Source organism: Perognathus longimembris, chromosome 4, assembly GCF_023159225.1.
Source record: "Perognathus longimembris pacificus isolate PPM17 chromosome 4, ASM2315922v1, whole genome shotgun sequence".
NCBI lineage: Eukaryota > Metazoa > Chordata > Mammalia > Rodentia > Heteromyidae > Perognathus > Perognathus longimembris.
The window spans coordinates 15887890-15905077 of NC_063164.1; the positions used below are offsets into that span (position 1 = coordinate 15887890).

The 17188-nt window shown below is 43.8% G+C and overlaps 1 protein-coding gene across 2 annotated transcripts in view; it reads right to left on the reverse strand.

Moving 5' to 3' along the window:
* Positions 1-15748, reverse strand: part of Arpc2 (actin related protein 2/3 complex subunit 2) — a 36659-nt gene extending 20911 nt beyond the window's left edge. The window contains exons 1-4 of one of the 2 annotated variants that reach the window (XM_048344772.1): positions 15622-15748; positions 15323-15404; positions 5508-5542; positions 3404-3516 (exon numbers count right to left, since the gene is read on the reverse strand). In XM_048344772.1, coding sequence (XP_048200729.1) covers positions 3404-3516; positions 5508-5542; positions 15323-15396 — 222 coding nt within the window. In that variant the 5' untranslated portion in view covers positions 15397-15404; positions 15622-15748. Of the gene's footprint in view, positions 1-3403; positions 3517-5507; positions 5543-15322; positions 15406-15612 lie in introns of both variants that reach the window. The other variant, XM_048344773.1, reaches the window with a different exon arrangement.
* Positions 15749-17188: the final 1440 nt, after the last annotated feature.

The window sequence follows — 17188 nt, forward strand, 5'->3', positions numbered from 1 at the left end:
CTTCTTTTTGCTGAAGGCTAGCACTCTGCCACTTGAGCCACAGCGCCACTTCTGGCCATTTTCTGTATATGTGGTGCTGGGGAATCGAACCCAGGGCCTCCTGTATATGAGGCAAGCACTCTTGCCACTAGGCCATATCCCCAGCCCCGAGATTCAGTATTTGAAGGTAGCTTGGGCAGACAAATCTAAGAGACGCTTATCTCCAATTAACCAGCAAAAATCTGAAGTGGAGGCATGGCTCAAGTGGCAGAGTGCCAGTGTTGAGCAAAAAAGCCCAAGGCCCTGAGTGTAAGCTCCAGTACCAACATCAAAAAGGTGAGGGTGGGGAGGGAAAGAGACCAGATGTGGGAGAAACTGCGGCTCTTCAATGAATTCCCTACTTGCTAAGACAATAGTGATATGCATGAAGTCAACATAATCAGCCAACATTTTCCTGCTACTTCATTTGCATATTTTTTTCTTTTTGAGGCATGGTTTTGCTACTGGGTAGCCAGCCCAGGCTATACTGAATTTAGGATCTTTCTGCCTCAGTTTCTCCACACCCATGGGTCTACCTGTACTTTAAATCACAATTCATTTTTTTTAAACTTGTGCCTCTGTTCCTAACTAGATACCAGAAGATGGGTGGAGAAGACCTAATCATTCCTTACTATTAGATCTTCCCGACCTAGCAGCAGAGACCTTCAGCCTCTAAAAAAGGCTGGGTGACAAAGTAATAAGCTTCCTGTGGTTATCACGGGCTGGCCACTGTTTAACCAACCCAGGGAACAATTAACTGAATGTCTGCTCCAGCACAGTGAATGTTACCTACTCCACCCACTTGGGTGGGTGTGTTAGTTCTTTGACCCAAACCATAGCTCCAGGAACTGCAATGCAATGGGAAAGTGCAATGCCTATGTGCCTCTGATGATATAAAATAGTATTTATCAAAATAAGCTGAGGAAATGAGGTCTTTTCTTTGTTGCTGTTTTGTCTTTCTTTTCTGTCTTGTTTGCTCTTTTATTTGTCTTTAAGAGGCTAAGGGGTGGGGGCACAGAAATGGAGGGGCAAAGAAGGGGTGAACAAATGAAGCAGTGGTACTCACTAGACATTATGTTGAAAATAAACTATAGAATTTGTAGGTGGGGATGGGAGGGAAAAAGTGGGTGAAGGAAAGGATTACACTGTCCAGAAAGAAACGTACTAATTTACCTGACTTATGAAACTGCAAACCCTCTGTATATCACCTTTATAATAACAAAAAACAAAAAAAATGTGATGTGTTCTGGAGTTCCACTGTGAGCAAAGCACAGAATGGAAAGATTAAAGGCATTTAAAACCAGGTATGGGGCCTACCCAGGAGGCTGGAAGGAGCATCAGGAGTTTGATACTAGTCTAGACTGCACAGTAAGACTGCCAAATCTACCAACCAATCAATCATTCTAACATTTCCTTCTCCTTCCTGCAGAATTATCATTGCACCTAGATCCTTAAAAAGAGAGGACTAAGCTGGGTATCAGTGGCTCACACCCGTAATCCTAGCTACACAGCAGGTATGTGATCTGAGGATCACAGTTTAAAGCCAGCCAGGGCAGGAAAGTCCCTGAGATTCTTATCTCCAATTAACCACCAGAAAACTGGAAGTGGTGCTGTGGCTCAAGTGGTAGAGTGCTAGCCTTGAGCTGAAGAGCTTAGGGACAGGACAGTGCCCAGGCCCAGAGTTCAAGCCCCACGACTGACCAAGCAAGTAAAGAAGAGAGAGAGAGAGAGAGAGAGAGAGAGAGAGAGAGAGAGAGAGAGAGAGAGAGAGAGAGAGAGAGGATTACTGTCTAGGAAAATAATTACACAACTTTGTAGTTGTCTGTTCAAATGTTTAACACTTCTTTTCAGGCAGTAATCCTGAAGTTAATCAAGAGGACTTCCTGCATAGGCCAGTTTCCTTATACTCTTTATCTGGTAAAGAAGAGCCACCACTACCGTTACACCTAATAGTCCTTCATAAGCTTGCAGGAGATTAGGTCTTCCTTTTAAAAGATTCCCCCTTTTTGGGGGCAAGGTACCCAAAATTCAAAAATTCTAAATGTTTCTTTTTTCTTGAGCTGAGGGAGTAAGTATATCATCTGCATCTGAAAAACTGAGGAAGTGGTTCTATGTCATTGGGTATTCTGACATATCTAATTTTAGTTTTATGACAAAAAAAATTGTCAAGCTTTTCATCATACTACTTGATAGCTTTCCATTACATAATTTTTAAACTATTCAAAATTACTACTCTTTAGAAAGAAAAAGAAATGGCTGCATATCTTCATTCAACAGATTACAGTCTAGTTTGTTAAAACTAAGATATTTGAAAACTGATTCAGGAACTGAGTCATACTTCCTGCTTTGAGACACAACCACAATGTGAGCATACTGGTGTAACAGTATTTTCTTTCTTCCATACATGGCTTGTCCCAGAGCAAATACAGTTCAACAGGAACCAAACCAGCTTCTTTGGCTGTTGAAAAGGCCAGTCACAAGGCATAACCATCAACGTTTCACAAGGCCTGGACATCCTGTCTTATTTTCCCAAAGGTAGTAGTAAGGAAGAAATGTGTCAAGGGGCCAGTTCTAAGGAACACAAATTTAGCAGAGCACCGGTGGCTCACACCTGTAGTCCTAGCTATTCAGGAAGGCTGAAGGCTGAGAATCGTGGTTCAAAGCCAGCCTGGGCAGGAAAGTCTGTGAGACTCTAATCTCCAATTAGCCACCAGAAAACCAGAAGTGATACTGTGTGTGGCTCAAGGTAGTATAGTGTTAGCCTTGGGCAAAAAGAGCTCAGGAACAGCATGCAGGCACTGAGTATAAGCCCCACAAGCAACAACAACAGCAACAACAAAGCACTAACTTATGAAACTATAAAGGGAAGTTACTTGTGCCTAAACTTTTAGAGTGAAAACTTAGATTATAAAATCCTAGTAAGTCATAGTTATATTCCTGACTCATTGATGTCCTAAAATAAGAACAGAACCTCTTATTTTTACAATAGCTATTTTTGTACTGGTTAACAAAATATTCTCTGCTATTTAAAGAAAAGCTAAGTTATTTTGTTCCAACTGTTTATAAAATATTGGTAGCTATGTAATTTGGAGAAAAAGGTAAAATCCCTTAAAGATATTGATTAGGTTATTAAACTTTGATTACAGAACATCTTTATTTGTCCAAGCAGGCAAAAGGCAAGCAGGCAAAAAGCCAAAATCTTTTCTGGGAAGCATTTCTTTTCATGGTTATAGGAAATGAAGCCAAGAGCCACTGGCTAGGTGAGCAAGCAAGCTGTATAGTGGATGGTGTCTGTGACTTAGTGCTAGATTCCTCTGTGGGAGGCAAGCTGCCAACAAAAGCTGAGGGAGAAGTAAACGTCCTGGGAAAATGATGCAGAACTTACCTCATCAGCTCCATGTGCCTGAAGCTCTTTGTAGAATTTTAAAGAAATACTGACCATCACTTTTGTTTTATCTCCATTAGGATTTGAAATATGATAGAGGACTCCATCAAAATCTGCAAGAAAAGCAAATAAAATTACTTACCCTGGAAACAGGGAATCATCTCGCTAAGCACTTACCTTAGAGCAGGCTACAAGAAAGACCTCTGTTACGAAGACATTTGTAATACAACTTTCTATTTTTTAATTTCCTGTGTGAAGTCAGCAAAAATACCTCTAGAAATGCATAATGTCCTTCCTCTGTTCTTTCCTAAACTTAGAAGGCTACTATTTTTACCTTAACCATAGCTTAGTCCTAGAACTTTACGTGGCTTTTATTGCTATGTATTTTATTTGTTTATTATTTTTTAAGTTTTGGTGCCCCAGGACTTGGACTAAGTCTGGGTACTGTCCCAGAGCATTTTTGCTCAAGGCTAATACTCTACTACTTTGCACCATAATGCCATTTCTGGCTTTTTGGTGGTTAACCAGAGAGAGTTGTATAGACTTTCCTGCCTGAGTTGGCTTTGAATCTCGGTCCTCAGATCTCAGCCTCCTAAGTAGATAGGATTACAGGCATGAGTCACCAATGCCTAGCTTATTGATGCATTTTTAAAATTAATAGGGGCTGGGGATATAGCCTAGTGGCAAGAGTGCCTGCCTCGGATACGAGGCCCTAGGTTCGATTCCCCAGCACCACATATACAGAAAACAGCCAGAAGCAGCGCTGTGGCTCAAGTGGCAGAGTGCTAGCCTTGAGCGGGAAGAAGCCAGGGACAGTGCTAAGGCCCTGAGTCCAAGGCCCAGGACTGGCCAAAAAAAAAAAAAAAAAATTAGTAATTTACTCTCCTGTTATTATAGAGGTGATACACACAGGCAATAAGTACATTTACATGTGTCAGGTAATAAGTATATTTCCTTTCATAGGATGTCATCTATTTCCTTAAAGATGACTATTTATTGGCCAGTACTGGGGCTTCAGGCCTAGGCACTGTCCCTGAGCTTCCTTTGATAAAGGCTAGCACTCTACCACTTGAGCCACAGGACCACTTCCAGCTTTTTTTCTATTTATGTGGTACTGAGGAATCAAACCCAGGGCTTCATGCATGCTAGGCAAGCACTCTACCACTAAGCCATGTTCCCAGCCCCAAAGAGGATTATTTTTAAAGAAAATAACCATAGTACTGTTGTCATGCTTAAACTTTTTTTTAAATCAAATGTCCAGTCAACTGTTGAAATATTACTGTCTCAAAAGAATTCTAAACACAACTGTCTTTGAGTTAGGATCCAAGACAGATACAATATATATGACTATCTTTTAAATCTTTTGTAATCTTAGGCCTCTCTTTCCTGTACCACACCGTGGATGATTCAGTCTGGGTCTTTTCTGAAACAAGGTGCTAAGTTCCATCACTTAGGGAGCTAGAAGGAGAGTCATGGGAATCATGAGAACTGTGGCATTGTTAGTCAGTAAGAGGGGACGCGGATGTTATCTGTCCTTGGAACTACAGGTGGTACTTCAGAACTCAGCAATTTCCTAAGATAATCTAATCAAACACTCCAGTTTATAGAGGGTGGCTACACAATTCCTCAGAGTTCACACACCAAGTCATAGGCACCAATTCTGCATAGCAATGGAGGGCGGTAGCATCTCTCTGATTTGATAACTGGAGAGGGATGTGAGGGGCTATTACAACACTCCTGCTCTGGTACTAGGCAAATTTAGATGATGGCTGCTAGAAGATAGCATTATAGGACTTTCTGAGTAAAGAGACAGTACAACAAAATGAAACTAAAAGATTATAAGGTCACCTCACACAGGTGACCTGATTCTAAAGTCAGTTGTCAATAGACTAAATGTACAAAATTAAGTCACCTAAGATCCCAAACAGACCATCATAAGTTTTCTATTTTATATGTATGTATGTATGTACATACACAAGTGCATACATACTTTGTTTAGAATCAGCCTTGTGCTTGCTAGCTAGGCAAGAACTCTTCTCACTTAGGCCCTTCTGGTTTTTTATATTGTGCTCTCTCATAATATGGTTACAATGAAGAGACTTACCTGCAAATGTTACTTCTACTGCTTCTGGTTTGTTTCTGTAAAACAAACAAAAGGCCCTTAGTTAAGGTAACTATACTGCCTCTTGCTTCCAGGAGGACTTGGGCAAGCTCCTAATCAGAGCATTCTGTATAAATGTTAGGTTTGTTGCCAAAGAGAATACACAATACATTTTCTCATGCACCTGAGACTTTGGACTTGTTTAAAGTGGAAGGTAAGCGATAGGTACAGCTTTTTGGGTTTTGCCAGCTGTTAGATCTCCTGCCATGGTTAGTACTCACAGGAAATTCTCAATTCCTTGAAAACATGATACATACACAATTGCACATGTGAACCACACAAGATGCCATCTTTTTTTTAATGTCTCCCCCACAGGACACAGGTGATGGTAGGTGATACACTGGCAGGAAAATGGCTAACTACAATGTAAAAATATTTTTGATGCCAGTACTAGGGTTTGAACTCAGGGTATGGGCACAGTTCTTTAGCTTTTTCTGCTCAAGGCTAGCACTCTGCCACTTGAACCACACCTGCACTTTTTTTTTTTTCCGGTGGTTAATTGGAGATAAGAGTCTCATGGACATTCCTGCCCACTCTGGTTTCAAATTGAGATCCTCAGATCTCAGCCTCTAAAGTAGGGAGGATTACAGGAGTGAACCACCAGCTCCTAACCAGAATGGTTTTAATTTGCTTAAAGCGTAAGGATGACTAGAGACTACAAAACAAAATAGCAAGTGCTCATCCATTTCAAAGGCCACTGCAAGTCTTTCTACAAATCTTTCCCTCTTCCTTATACAACCAGCCCTTTCTGGTTCTACTTTAGTCTTGTCATTCTACTTCTATACCTACCTAGAAAATAGCATAAAATAACACTGTAAAATCACTGAAAACAATCTAAACATATTTTCTAACTTTAGTTTTTTTTCATTAGGTTTTTGTCTGGGGACCAATGAACATCCTTATACCCTTGTTTTTTTCACCTCATCTATAAAATGGGAGGATACGAATGAATCTACTCATCTCACATAAGTGCCACAAACTTTCTGTGTGGTTCCTGGCTTGGTGTGGCACATATACTTCTATGTGACAAATGCTACTGACTTATTTTTGTGGTACTGGGACTTGAATTCAGCTCCTCAAACTTTGCTGGGCAGGTGTTCTAACTGGTGAGTCAGGCCTCTAGTCCTGATTTTTGTTGGTTATTTTATGTATGTATGTATGTATGTGTCAGTCATGGGACTTGAACTCTGGGCATGGGCTCTGTCCCTGGGTGCTTTACTTGAGCCATAGCGCCACTTCATTTTCTGTTGGTTAATTAGAGATAAGAGTCTCACAGACTTTTCTGCCTGGGCTGGCCTTGAACCATGATCCCCAAATCTCAGCCTTCTGAGTAGGCTAGGATTACAGGTGTGAGCCACCATACCTAGGTTGTTGGTTATTTTTGAGATAAGATCCTGCTTTTTGCTTGAGCAACACTCATCTACATTAGGCTTCCTGTACAGCTAGGATATTAGGCAGAGCCCCTGTGTCTAGCTCTTCACTGACCTAAACTGAAAGTTCTCTTAAATTTTCTGCCTGGGCTGGCCTATTAGCTGTAAACCTTCTAATCTCAGTCTCTCAAGATGCTAGGATTACTGATGCTGTCAGTTCCTGGCTATGTTGTTGTCTTAGAAAGTACACATATGTTCTACATATAAGCAATAATGGCCAATTAGCCAAGCAAAGAGTGCTTACTTCTTTTCCCTCAAAGCCAATAGCAGGGAGAAAAATAAAAATCTACCTCAGGGCAGGTGCCCTATGCTTAAACCACGTCTCCAAATGTGTGTGTGTGTGTGTGTGTGTGTGTGTGTGTGTGTGTGTGTGTGTGTGTGTGTGTAAGTTTTGGCAAGTATTTACTTTAGTATAATAGGAAATGGGAGTTAAGAGACTCGAACTGTACTTTGTTTTATAGGCTAATACACAAGATGTACACATTCCACATTTGTTTGTGTCCAATTTGCTCAAGACCTCGAAATCCAGCATAATGTATCTTTTTTTACTGTTCTCTCTGCCCCCTGTAAAAAAGACACTTGTAAAAGGAATCAAGGCTGAACAGGCTCTCCAGGATTGTTGAAAAATAATAGAAAATTTAGTATGGTTTATGACGTAAAAAGCTGATGGGGACACTAAGCAGCATCTTTTAAGGAAACTGGCTGCTATTAAGCACAAAACAATCAACTTATATGAATCATACACAAAGTTCCTCACTGCTTCTTCAAAGCCATCCATGTGTGATTTAGGACATGGACATCTTTTCTGTAAAAATGAAGGATCAAGTGAATTTATGGAGAAGCAGTGAGTTCAGAACACAAGGAAAGAGCTAAATTGCCTCTTCAAAACTGTAACCAGGAAACAAAGGCAATGAATAGTCAGCAACCATTCCTCACCTCTAGAAAACAAGAACACATGTTAAGCAATGATAATTACTCAAAAGGCTGTCAGCACAGAAAAGTCTGTTTTGACTTTATCTCTAAAATACTTAGCAAAAAGCTGGATTACAGGTGTGGCTTAAGTGGTGAAGTACCAGCCAAACAAGTTTGAAGACCTGGATCCAAGCCAAGTACCAGCAAACAAACAAACAAAACCAAAAAACATACAAAGAAACAAACAATATTCTATGGTCCAGCTGAATGAATTATTAAGGGGATGGTTGATAAAGGGAAGCAAGCATGGTAGCACATTTTCCTGAGGAAGGTTAGCTGTGCTGGAGTGATAGAGTTGACAACAAGTCCATTGCACATAACTTAGCAGGTAGTTGCATTGTTTTCTTAACATCTAGGCTTTAATTCAGTCAAAGGTTGAGTTTCTCCCTTTTTCACTTCATCAACAGACCTGAGAAAAATCAACTATACATAAAGCAGCTGAGGATTCCAAGCAAAAAACATTCTGACTTCCAAGTTGTGCATTTTTCTAAGTACCAAGGACCCAGAGCACAGATCCCTGCTGGTAAAAATTGCTAAGATCAGTCCTAAGTAGTTTGTTGCATGACTTGGAATTGTCTACCAAATCATTGCCATTGGCCAGGAGTTTGGCCTAGTGGTAGAGTGCTTGCCTAGCATGCGTGAAGCCCTGGGTTTGATTCCTCAGCACCACATAAACAGAAAAGGCTCGAAGTGGTGCTGTGGCACAAGTGGTAGAGCACTAGCCTTGAGCAAAAAAAAAAAAGCTCAGTAACAGTGCCCAGGCCCTGAGTTCAAGCCCCAGTACTGGCAAAAAAAAAAAAAAAAAACCTGGTCTGGGAGTTTGAGGCCTAAGAACTCTATACCCAAACAAAGAGACTGCTGAGTGTAAAAGCATACCATTATGGGATCATTTCTCAATCCTCAGCCCAAGTGCTTTTGTGCTTGCTGCTCCAGAGGGACAGGTGAAATTTTGGGGGGGGAGGGGAAATGTACCATTTAAAAGGCCAAAAAGAAAATGGTCCAAAAGATAAAGTAGTTATTGTTATTTACTGGCAATGTGATGCAAGGCAATGTTAACTTGAGCCTGTGTCTTAAGTTCCTCTTTTTTTTTTTTTTTTGCCAGTCCTGGGGCTTGAACTCAGGGCTTGAGCACTGTCCCTGGCTTCTTTTTGCTCAAGGCTAGCACTCTACCACCTGAGGCACAGCACCACATCTGGCTTTTTCTATATATGTGATGCTGAGGAATCGAACCCAGGGCTTCATGTATACAAGGCAAACACTCTACCATTAGGTCATATTCCCAGCCCCTTAAGTTCCTCTTTTATAAAAAGATGACAAACATTCACCTCACAAAGCAGTTGTGAAGCTTAAATGAGATGCTAGATATGCAGCAAAGTTTCCTAACCAGTGTCTCAAGACCAAAGTACAGATATACTGAGAAAAGGATTCCCACAATCCTTAGAGTAGCCAGTGGGAGGACCTTCAAGACAGACTTACACAAATGCACACACAAACATGATCAGGCTCTGTTCATATTTGTACCATATGATAAAGCAGGCCAGGAACCACAGTGATGGAAGCCTGATATAATCCTTAATACACATAAGTTACTCAAAGTTAGCTCATAAGAATCCGAGTTCTCTAAACAGTAAATGGCATCTAGCAACTTACACAGGCGCATTTTGAAACTAAATGGTAAAGTACGCACAGTGCTTGGTTCACAGAAATGATGAATAAATGAGTTTTTCTCCTCTCAGATGAGTTAGAAGAGACTATATTTTTAAAGCTGTGGGTGGGAGAGGTTTTGGCATTCTAGTAGCTCCAGAATCAGGAACAGTTCAGTCAGTAATAGTACTAGGAAAAATAGGACTCCTCTTAGCATCAGGCAGCTGTAGTGCCTGGAATTCTAGAACAAGCAAGCCAGCTGGACAGTCCTTAGTTATTGACTGAACTGCCAAAGACACTAAAACATACTCCATTCAGATTGGCTTCAAGAGACATTGATATCCTTTAGGAATTTTTACATGTCCTTTTTCTAAAGAAGCTTCTAGAATGTCAATAGTCACTCAATAAAGGGCTACTGGCAACAGTATTATCCAGTTCTTTTTTCATAAGGACTTTGGAATTTTTGCTCCTGCATGCATCCTAGGATGCAATTCTTCAATGGAAATACAATCATCATAGCTTCTATGTCCTAAAGTAGCAGGACTGTTGAGCTCTGCTCAAAGGTTCCTGGTTATTCTCTTTAGATGGTTTACAAGCCTCCCATCGTTCCTTCTGAGCAAAGACTACAAAGTGGATCCTATTAGGTTAGAGGAGATCCTCCTCTCTCCTAAGCTCTATGTTAAAATGTGGAGAACAAAAAGAATTCCAAGAGCTAACTCACACTGTCAGATAAGCTTCTAAAGAAAACAATCATTCTGTCTAGCTTCATTCATCCTTCAAGAAAGGATGTACTGAGCTGCTTCTACATAGAGGATGATGGGGAAATGAAAGACTGAAATTATAGAGCTAGAGACATCAGTTAGTTGAATGTAGTTCTGGGGCTTCACAGCCCAAATGGCCCAAAGGAGACCAAAGCACAGGGAGTAAAGTGCAAACTCTAACACTCAGTAAAATGACCAACTAGATCTTGCCGAGTCAGATACTATAGTCTGCTTCTTCTATATGCTTAAGCAATGTCCTAATTCTGAACCATTTTCAACCAGTCTGTCTCTCTGAGGACAGATGCAGCCGATTTGGGAATGAGAACAAGGTATCAGCAAGACTTAATTTATTCCTTTCTCAAATTTTTCCTCCCACAGTCCTCATCCGCCCCAACTGGCACTGCTTGCTTGCTTAGCTTCCCTCCTCCTCACAGAACCACAGCTCCCCACAATATATGCACATGCTGTGGCAAGAAGCCAGGGGGCACTTGAAATCAACAGCAATTCGCATGACAGCATTCCCTCAGTTCTGGACTACATTCTCTAGCTAAGTTGACAGACCTTACTTCTGAAGCTGAAAAGATTCTTGGTGTATATATATGGTAACAAAAGAATTAATTTGCCAGATTACTTCTGCTTTAATTATGAGACTAAGAATTTCTAAATGAAAAGAATGCTGTTAAGACTTGAGCATGTTATTTGTAGTGTTGAGTGTAGGCTTTTTTTTTTTTTTTTTTTAAACTGGTCCTGAGGCTTAAATTTGAGGCCTGGGCACTGTCCCTGAGCTTTTCTGCTCAAGGCTAGTGCTCTCCAACTTGACCACAGCCTCATTTCTGGCTTTTTGTTGGTTAAGTGGAGGTAAGAGTCTCATGACTTTACTGCCTGGGCTGGCTTAAGCCATGATTCTCCTAGCTCCGCCTCCTGGGTAGGTAGCTAGGATTATAAGCATCAACCACCTGAATCCTGACAGTGTAGCTTTTTAATACATCACTCGCTCTTGGTTTGCAGCCAGAAAACCAGTCTACTAGTAAGTATCCCTTTGTGAGGATACCTACATGGGTAGCTGGAAAAACTAAGATAAATATTCCCATTTTTGTGTGTGTGTGTGCTGGTACTGGGGCTTGAACTTGGGCCTGGGCACTGACTGTCCCTGGGCTTTTTTTGCTCAAGGCTAGTGCTCTACTACTTGAGCGACATCTCCACTTCTGATTATTTGGTGGTTCATTAGAGGTAAGACTCTCAAGACTTTCCTGCCTGGGCTGGCTCTGAACAGCAAGCCATACTCAGAGATCTCAGTGTCCTGAGTTGCTAGGATTACAGATGTGAGCCACTGGTGCCCAGCTCGAAAGTATTCTTAAACAATGATGAGACTATATAATGAGAGCTGGGGAGGTTCCTCAGTGGGAGAGAGCTTTCTTCCTGCCTGTGCAAAGTCCTAGATTAGATAGATACCTAGCATTGCGGGGAGGGGGGGGGGAACTCATGCTTCCATTTTCAGTACCTGGATGGATGCTGCTCAACAGACTTTTTTGTAATCACGGAAATGTCTACGTGTGCACAGTCCAAACATAACAGCTACTAGTCACACGTGGCAACTGAACACTAGAAATGCATCTATTATGACTCAGGAACTAAATTTTAACTTTACTTCATTTCAATTTATATTTAAGTTTAACCAGCCACATACAGCAAATGGCTATAATATTGGACATTGCAGAGCTGGAAGGTGCACTCTGGCAAAGGCGGCAACAAACCATAATTTCCTCAACTGGCTCATTCTGAGAAGTGTAAAAAGCAGGGTGGAGCAGACCTCTCCCAGGAGGTTCCCACGCTGGCAAAGCCATTCAAATCTCAGTTTCTTGTCCAAGCTACCCCCTTTCCTTAAGTCTTTCTTGATTCCCACCCCCAACCCAGCGCATCCCTTAGTGCCTCCATAACTGTGCTAATAGGCTCTCAAAAAGGCCCCCTTTTCTCCACTGCTGTCTAGTGCTGAGCACAGCCAGAACCCTGCATGTTTTTGATGAGCCTATCAGTGATCTTGCCAGTTCTGGTGTAGCCATGTGCCTGAATTAAACACTTAACTGCTTCACTGCCTCACTTGATAAGACATACCTGGAAGCTCACACTTGCTTGGTTGGAATCAAGCTTCTGCTGGGTATTACATTTGCAATCCTAGGCTAGAAAAGTTCTACTTTACTAGGCACAATATCACTTGTCTGTTTTAATTTTTTATTGTTATTATAAAGTTGATATACAGAGGGGCTACAGTTACATAATTTAGGCAAAGAGTACATTTCTTTTTGGACAATGTCACCCCTTCCCTCACATTCTCCCAGTCTCTCCCTCCCATCACTGTCTGTTTTTAAAGATTTTTAAATTCTCAGTAGAATGTATTAAGCTCATTTATTGAAAGTCGTATCTCAAAGGGGAAAGATTTGAATAAAAGACAAAACTTACCAACCCCACCCATATTCAACTCTGTTCACAAGATGTATTTTTGCTTAAGAAAAAAAAAATCCCTGGGAATTATAATTTATGCCCTCCAGATCGAGAGCCTACTTTAATCCCTCTAAAATGGCCAAGTGCTTTTTTGCTTCTTTGAGATATGGTCTCACAATGCAATCCAGGCTTGCCTGGAACTACCTCTGCCTCAGCCTCCTGAGTGCTGGTATCTGCTGGTCCTGGGGATTGAACTCTGGGGCTGGGTGCTGTTTCTGAGCTTCTTTTGCTCAAGGCAAGTGCTCTACCCCTTGGGCCACAGTGCCGCTTCCAGCTTTTTTGAGTAGTTTATTGGAGCTAAGAGTCTCACAGACTTTCCTGCCTGTGCTGGCTTCTAACTGTAATCCTCAGATCTCAGGCTCCTGAGTAGCTAGGATTATAGGCAAGAACCACCAGCAGCCAGCTTTCTGCTACTCTTAAGCAGAATCCACCGCCCCCCCCCACCGCCCCAAGTTAAATAAAGTTCTGAGTAATGTTTTACATTTTAGTCCTAAGTTATTAATACAGAAGTAAATGTGAAAATACTTCCACATTAAAAGGCATGCCTGTACTTGAAAATATATAGCTACTTATCTTGTAGATCAGCTTATAACCACCCAGGTCTCATTCCTTGCTCGTCTGGACATGAAAATGTATTCAGATCAGTTGTGAAAATGCAGAAGTCATTTCAACTTCCTCCTATATGCTACTGCTCAAACCAAGTACATAGTAATCACTCAAAATAAAACCCTGGGATGATTCGCTTGAATACTTAAAATGCAAAGAAGTGGCAAGAGAGGCTAAAGACAAAGAAGTCATCTGAACATACCAGCAACTGCAGCCCCTGGCAGGAAGCAGTACCTGCTTACTGCATAAATTACTTCAAGGAAAGCAATGCTTTATCTTACAGATAAAATCTGTGACCTTATAAAACAGAACTGTGTGTGTATTTGTGTGTGTGCATGTGCGCCTGCACAGGGCAGGTACTAGGGCTTGAACTCAGGGCCTGGACACTTTCCCTTCAGCTTTTTCTCCAGCTCAAGGATGGAGCTCTATTACTTGAGTCACAGTTCCACTTCCGGCTTTTGGGTGGTTAAGTAGAGATAAGTCGAGATAAGTCTCAGACGTTCCTGCCGGAATGGAATGGTGATCCTCAGATCTCAGCCTTTGAGTAGCTAGGATTACAAACATGAGCCATTGAGACCTGGCTAATGTGCCTCCCCCCACCCCTTCTTCCTTCTTCTTTTTAATGCTGTAAGCAACAGTTCATTATAACCACTCAGAAATTTCCCCGCTATCAATCTTCTCCCTCTGTGGATCTCCAAGTACTTCCTTTCCTTTTTCTAGTTCCTAGTTCACCAGAAACAGTTTGCACTTCTTTCCCAACTGTGAAATCAAGATGTGAAGCCCCATCCTCACAGATGGGGAAATGAGACAACAGGACTAGCCACTGGCCTCTAAAAATTAGAAGCTAAAATCCAATTCCTGTTCATGTTTTAGATATTAGAAAAGCCAACAGCTGCCAGGAAGGAGGCTTGCTTTGGGTTTGACAGAGAAGGCTGCTTTTGGAATATGTTCCAAGCCCATCTTTTAAAAGGCCAATGTTAAAAAAGGCTAAGAACTTCACAGATTCTAGAGGCTGAGTATGTATCTGGTCCAGGATTACCACAATTAAAAAAAAATTACAGATTAAGGGTCTCTCATAAGAATTTTTTTTTAAAGGCAGCCGCCAACTAGGTAAAAGCTAGTGGGTGGAGAAAAATCGTTACAATCTCGGGAGAGAGATAAGGAGGGTGTGGATGGACTATTCGCTTTACTAGAAGAAATATAAAACAAATGACCAATGTCTCTCACAGTAGGGAATGGGGAAAGGGAAGCTAGAGAGATAGATGGATTTCCCCTCCTGGCAGGGTCTGCTTCCAGTCTTCCCTCCGGCTCCTTCGAGGGGAGGTGGGGGTGGGAACGAAAGCCGGGTAGGGTGAAGGGAGGTGTTGAGAACTGGGCCTGCATCTTCCACGGCGTCCTCGGAATTCCTAAATACTCCTGGCAACTTCACCCCAGATGGGAGTCTCTTTGGGTTTGCCACAATGACAGGGAACAGCACCGAGAGGTGGTCCTAGTACCCCCAGATGGCTTTCCCCGGCGTGAGTTCCGGTCTGGGCTGCCCCGACATCCTACAGGTCCCCTGCCCTCTTGGCAGGCACGCTCCGGTCCCCGCGGCTTCCGCATCCCAGCTCGGAGCCTCTCCCCACGCATCTCTGCCCCTCACCCCACCGCGCCCAGTCGCCTCCCACGTCTACCCGAGCCGGGCAGCCGGGACACCCTGCCAGATCCATTCGTCTCCCTCCTCCAGGTCTGGGGTCGGGGGGGGGGGAGGCGGCCGACCCCAGGGCCGGGGCCGAGGTCAACTCCCGTCTTCCCGCCCCCCCCCTCTTCCCACCCCCCGCTGCCCCGGCCCCAGACGCGCGCTCACCCGGCAGCCGCGTTCTCGAACTTGAGCGCGAGCGTCTCCTCGATGATGCGGTTGTTCACCTCCAGCAGGATCATGGCGGCGGCTGCCCCGGCAGGGGAAGGAGACACAAGGGCGGGTGAGGGTAGGTGAGGCCGGGGAAGGACGGCGGGAGCGGCCCCGCTGCCCCCCGAGGAGGGCGGCTGGGTGGGGTAGGAGCCGAGGGGGAGAAGGGGAGAGGGACCAGGGTGGGGAGAGGGAGAGGCCGCGCGCGCGGGCCCGAGCACACGCCGGCTGCGGAGACACCCACTCACCCCACCGACCTGGCCCCCGAAGCCTGAACCCGCCCGCCGAGCCGCCGCCGCCGCCGCCGCCGCCGTCGCCGCCGCCTCACCGACAAGCCCGGTCCCCGCCCAGCCCCCGGCTCTAGCCGGCCACTTCCGCTCTCACACCCACTTCCGCTCGCCGCCCGGACGCGCGGCCCCGTGGCGCCATTTCCGCTCCGAACTCGCGTTCACGCGCACGTAGGCGCGTCCGGCGGGGCTTGAGGGGAGGAGGAGAAAGTACAGGGTGCCTCATGTGCGCATGCGTGGTGCCGCCCGCCTGCCTCCAGTTTCCCACAGATCTCTCAGCTCCTCAGTTGCAAACGCTAGGGACCTGCTACAAGTGCTTCCTCCACTCCATGGGTGTCTCCCAAGATTTGCCTCAGACTAGCTGCTCTTTCCTGCATGTCTTACAGTCCGGATTCCACCCTTCTGTGGGTGTCATTTCAGAGACCCCGCAAGAAGCCAGTAACTGGGTCAGGATTTCATGATTCTCCCCAGGAGGAGTGTCTGTTGTGGGGGCCCCTTCAATCTATGCTAATGGTTGAATATGAAGTAGTCTTGGTCGGCACTGAGCATACAGCCAGAACTGGACCTTGAGACCAAGAGTAAATGTAATGATGACCATGACACCTACCTGCCTGGTTCGGTTTTACATACTTGCTTTTAGTTGCCTTTATTTGGTGGCACAGAGATTTGAACTCAGGGCCTCTTGCTTGCTAGGCATGTACTCTACCACTTGCATCATGCACGCCCTCATCCCTTTCTTGTTTTAGTTTTCAGCTAAGAGCCTATGTTGGCCTGGACCAAGACCCTTTAAACTTGTGCATCCAGTAGAGCCAGCATCACAGGAGGAAACCCAACACTCCAAGCTTGTTGACTGAGATGGAATATCACTGGGTTGTTTTTTTGTTTGTTTGTTTTTTGTGGGTTTTTCTTTTTTGGCAGTCCTGGGGCTTGAACTCAGGGCCCTGAGCACTGTGCCTGGCTTCTTTTTGCTCAAGGATAGCACTCTACCACTTGACCCATGGTGCCACTCCACTTCTGGCTTTTTCTATTTATGTGGTGCCAGTGAATAGAACCCGGGGCTTCATGCATGCTAGGCAAGCACTCTACCACTAGGCCACATTCCCAGCCCTGTCACTCAGTTTTTACCCAGGTTGGCCTTGGAGCATGATCCTCTAAATCCTTACCTCCCAAGTAACTGGAATTACAGGTGTGAAGTACCACTTTTGGCCTTAGTTGACTTTAAAAAAAAATCACAAAATTTGGAGCTCTATAAAAGCTATTATTAGACTCCTACTAGCTTTGCTAAAAATATCACCTCTGATGTATAGTCCTGATAATGGCTTCCCAGGTTGTTTTACAGGAACTTTCACACAGCTTTTGTCTAGCTTTAGCTGGTTGAAGCCGGCCACAGATGTCTTTCACTTAGGGTAACCTTTTGCCTTCCAAGGGACCAAAACCCGGAGGATACATAAGCCACTGCTGACCCCTGAAGAGCCATGAAGCTGGGTTTGCATGTGTATACCACAGATTGTTTTACTTCCTTTTTCCAATCACCTTT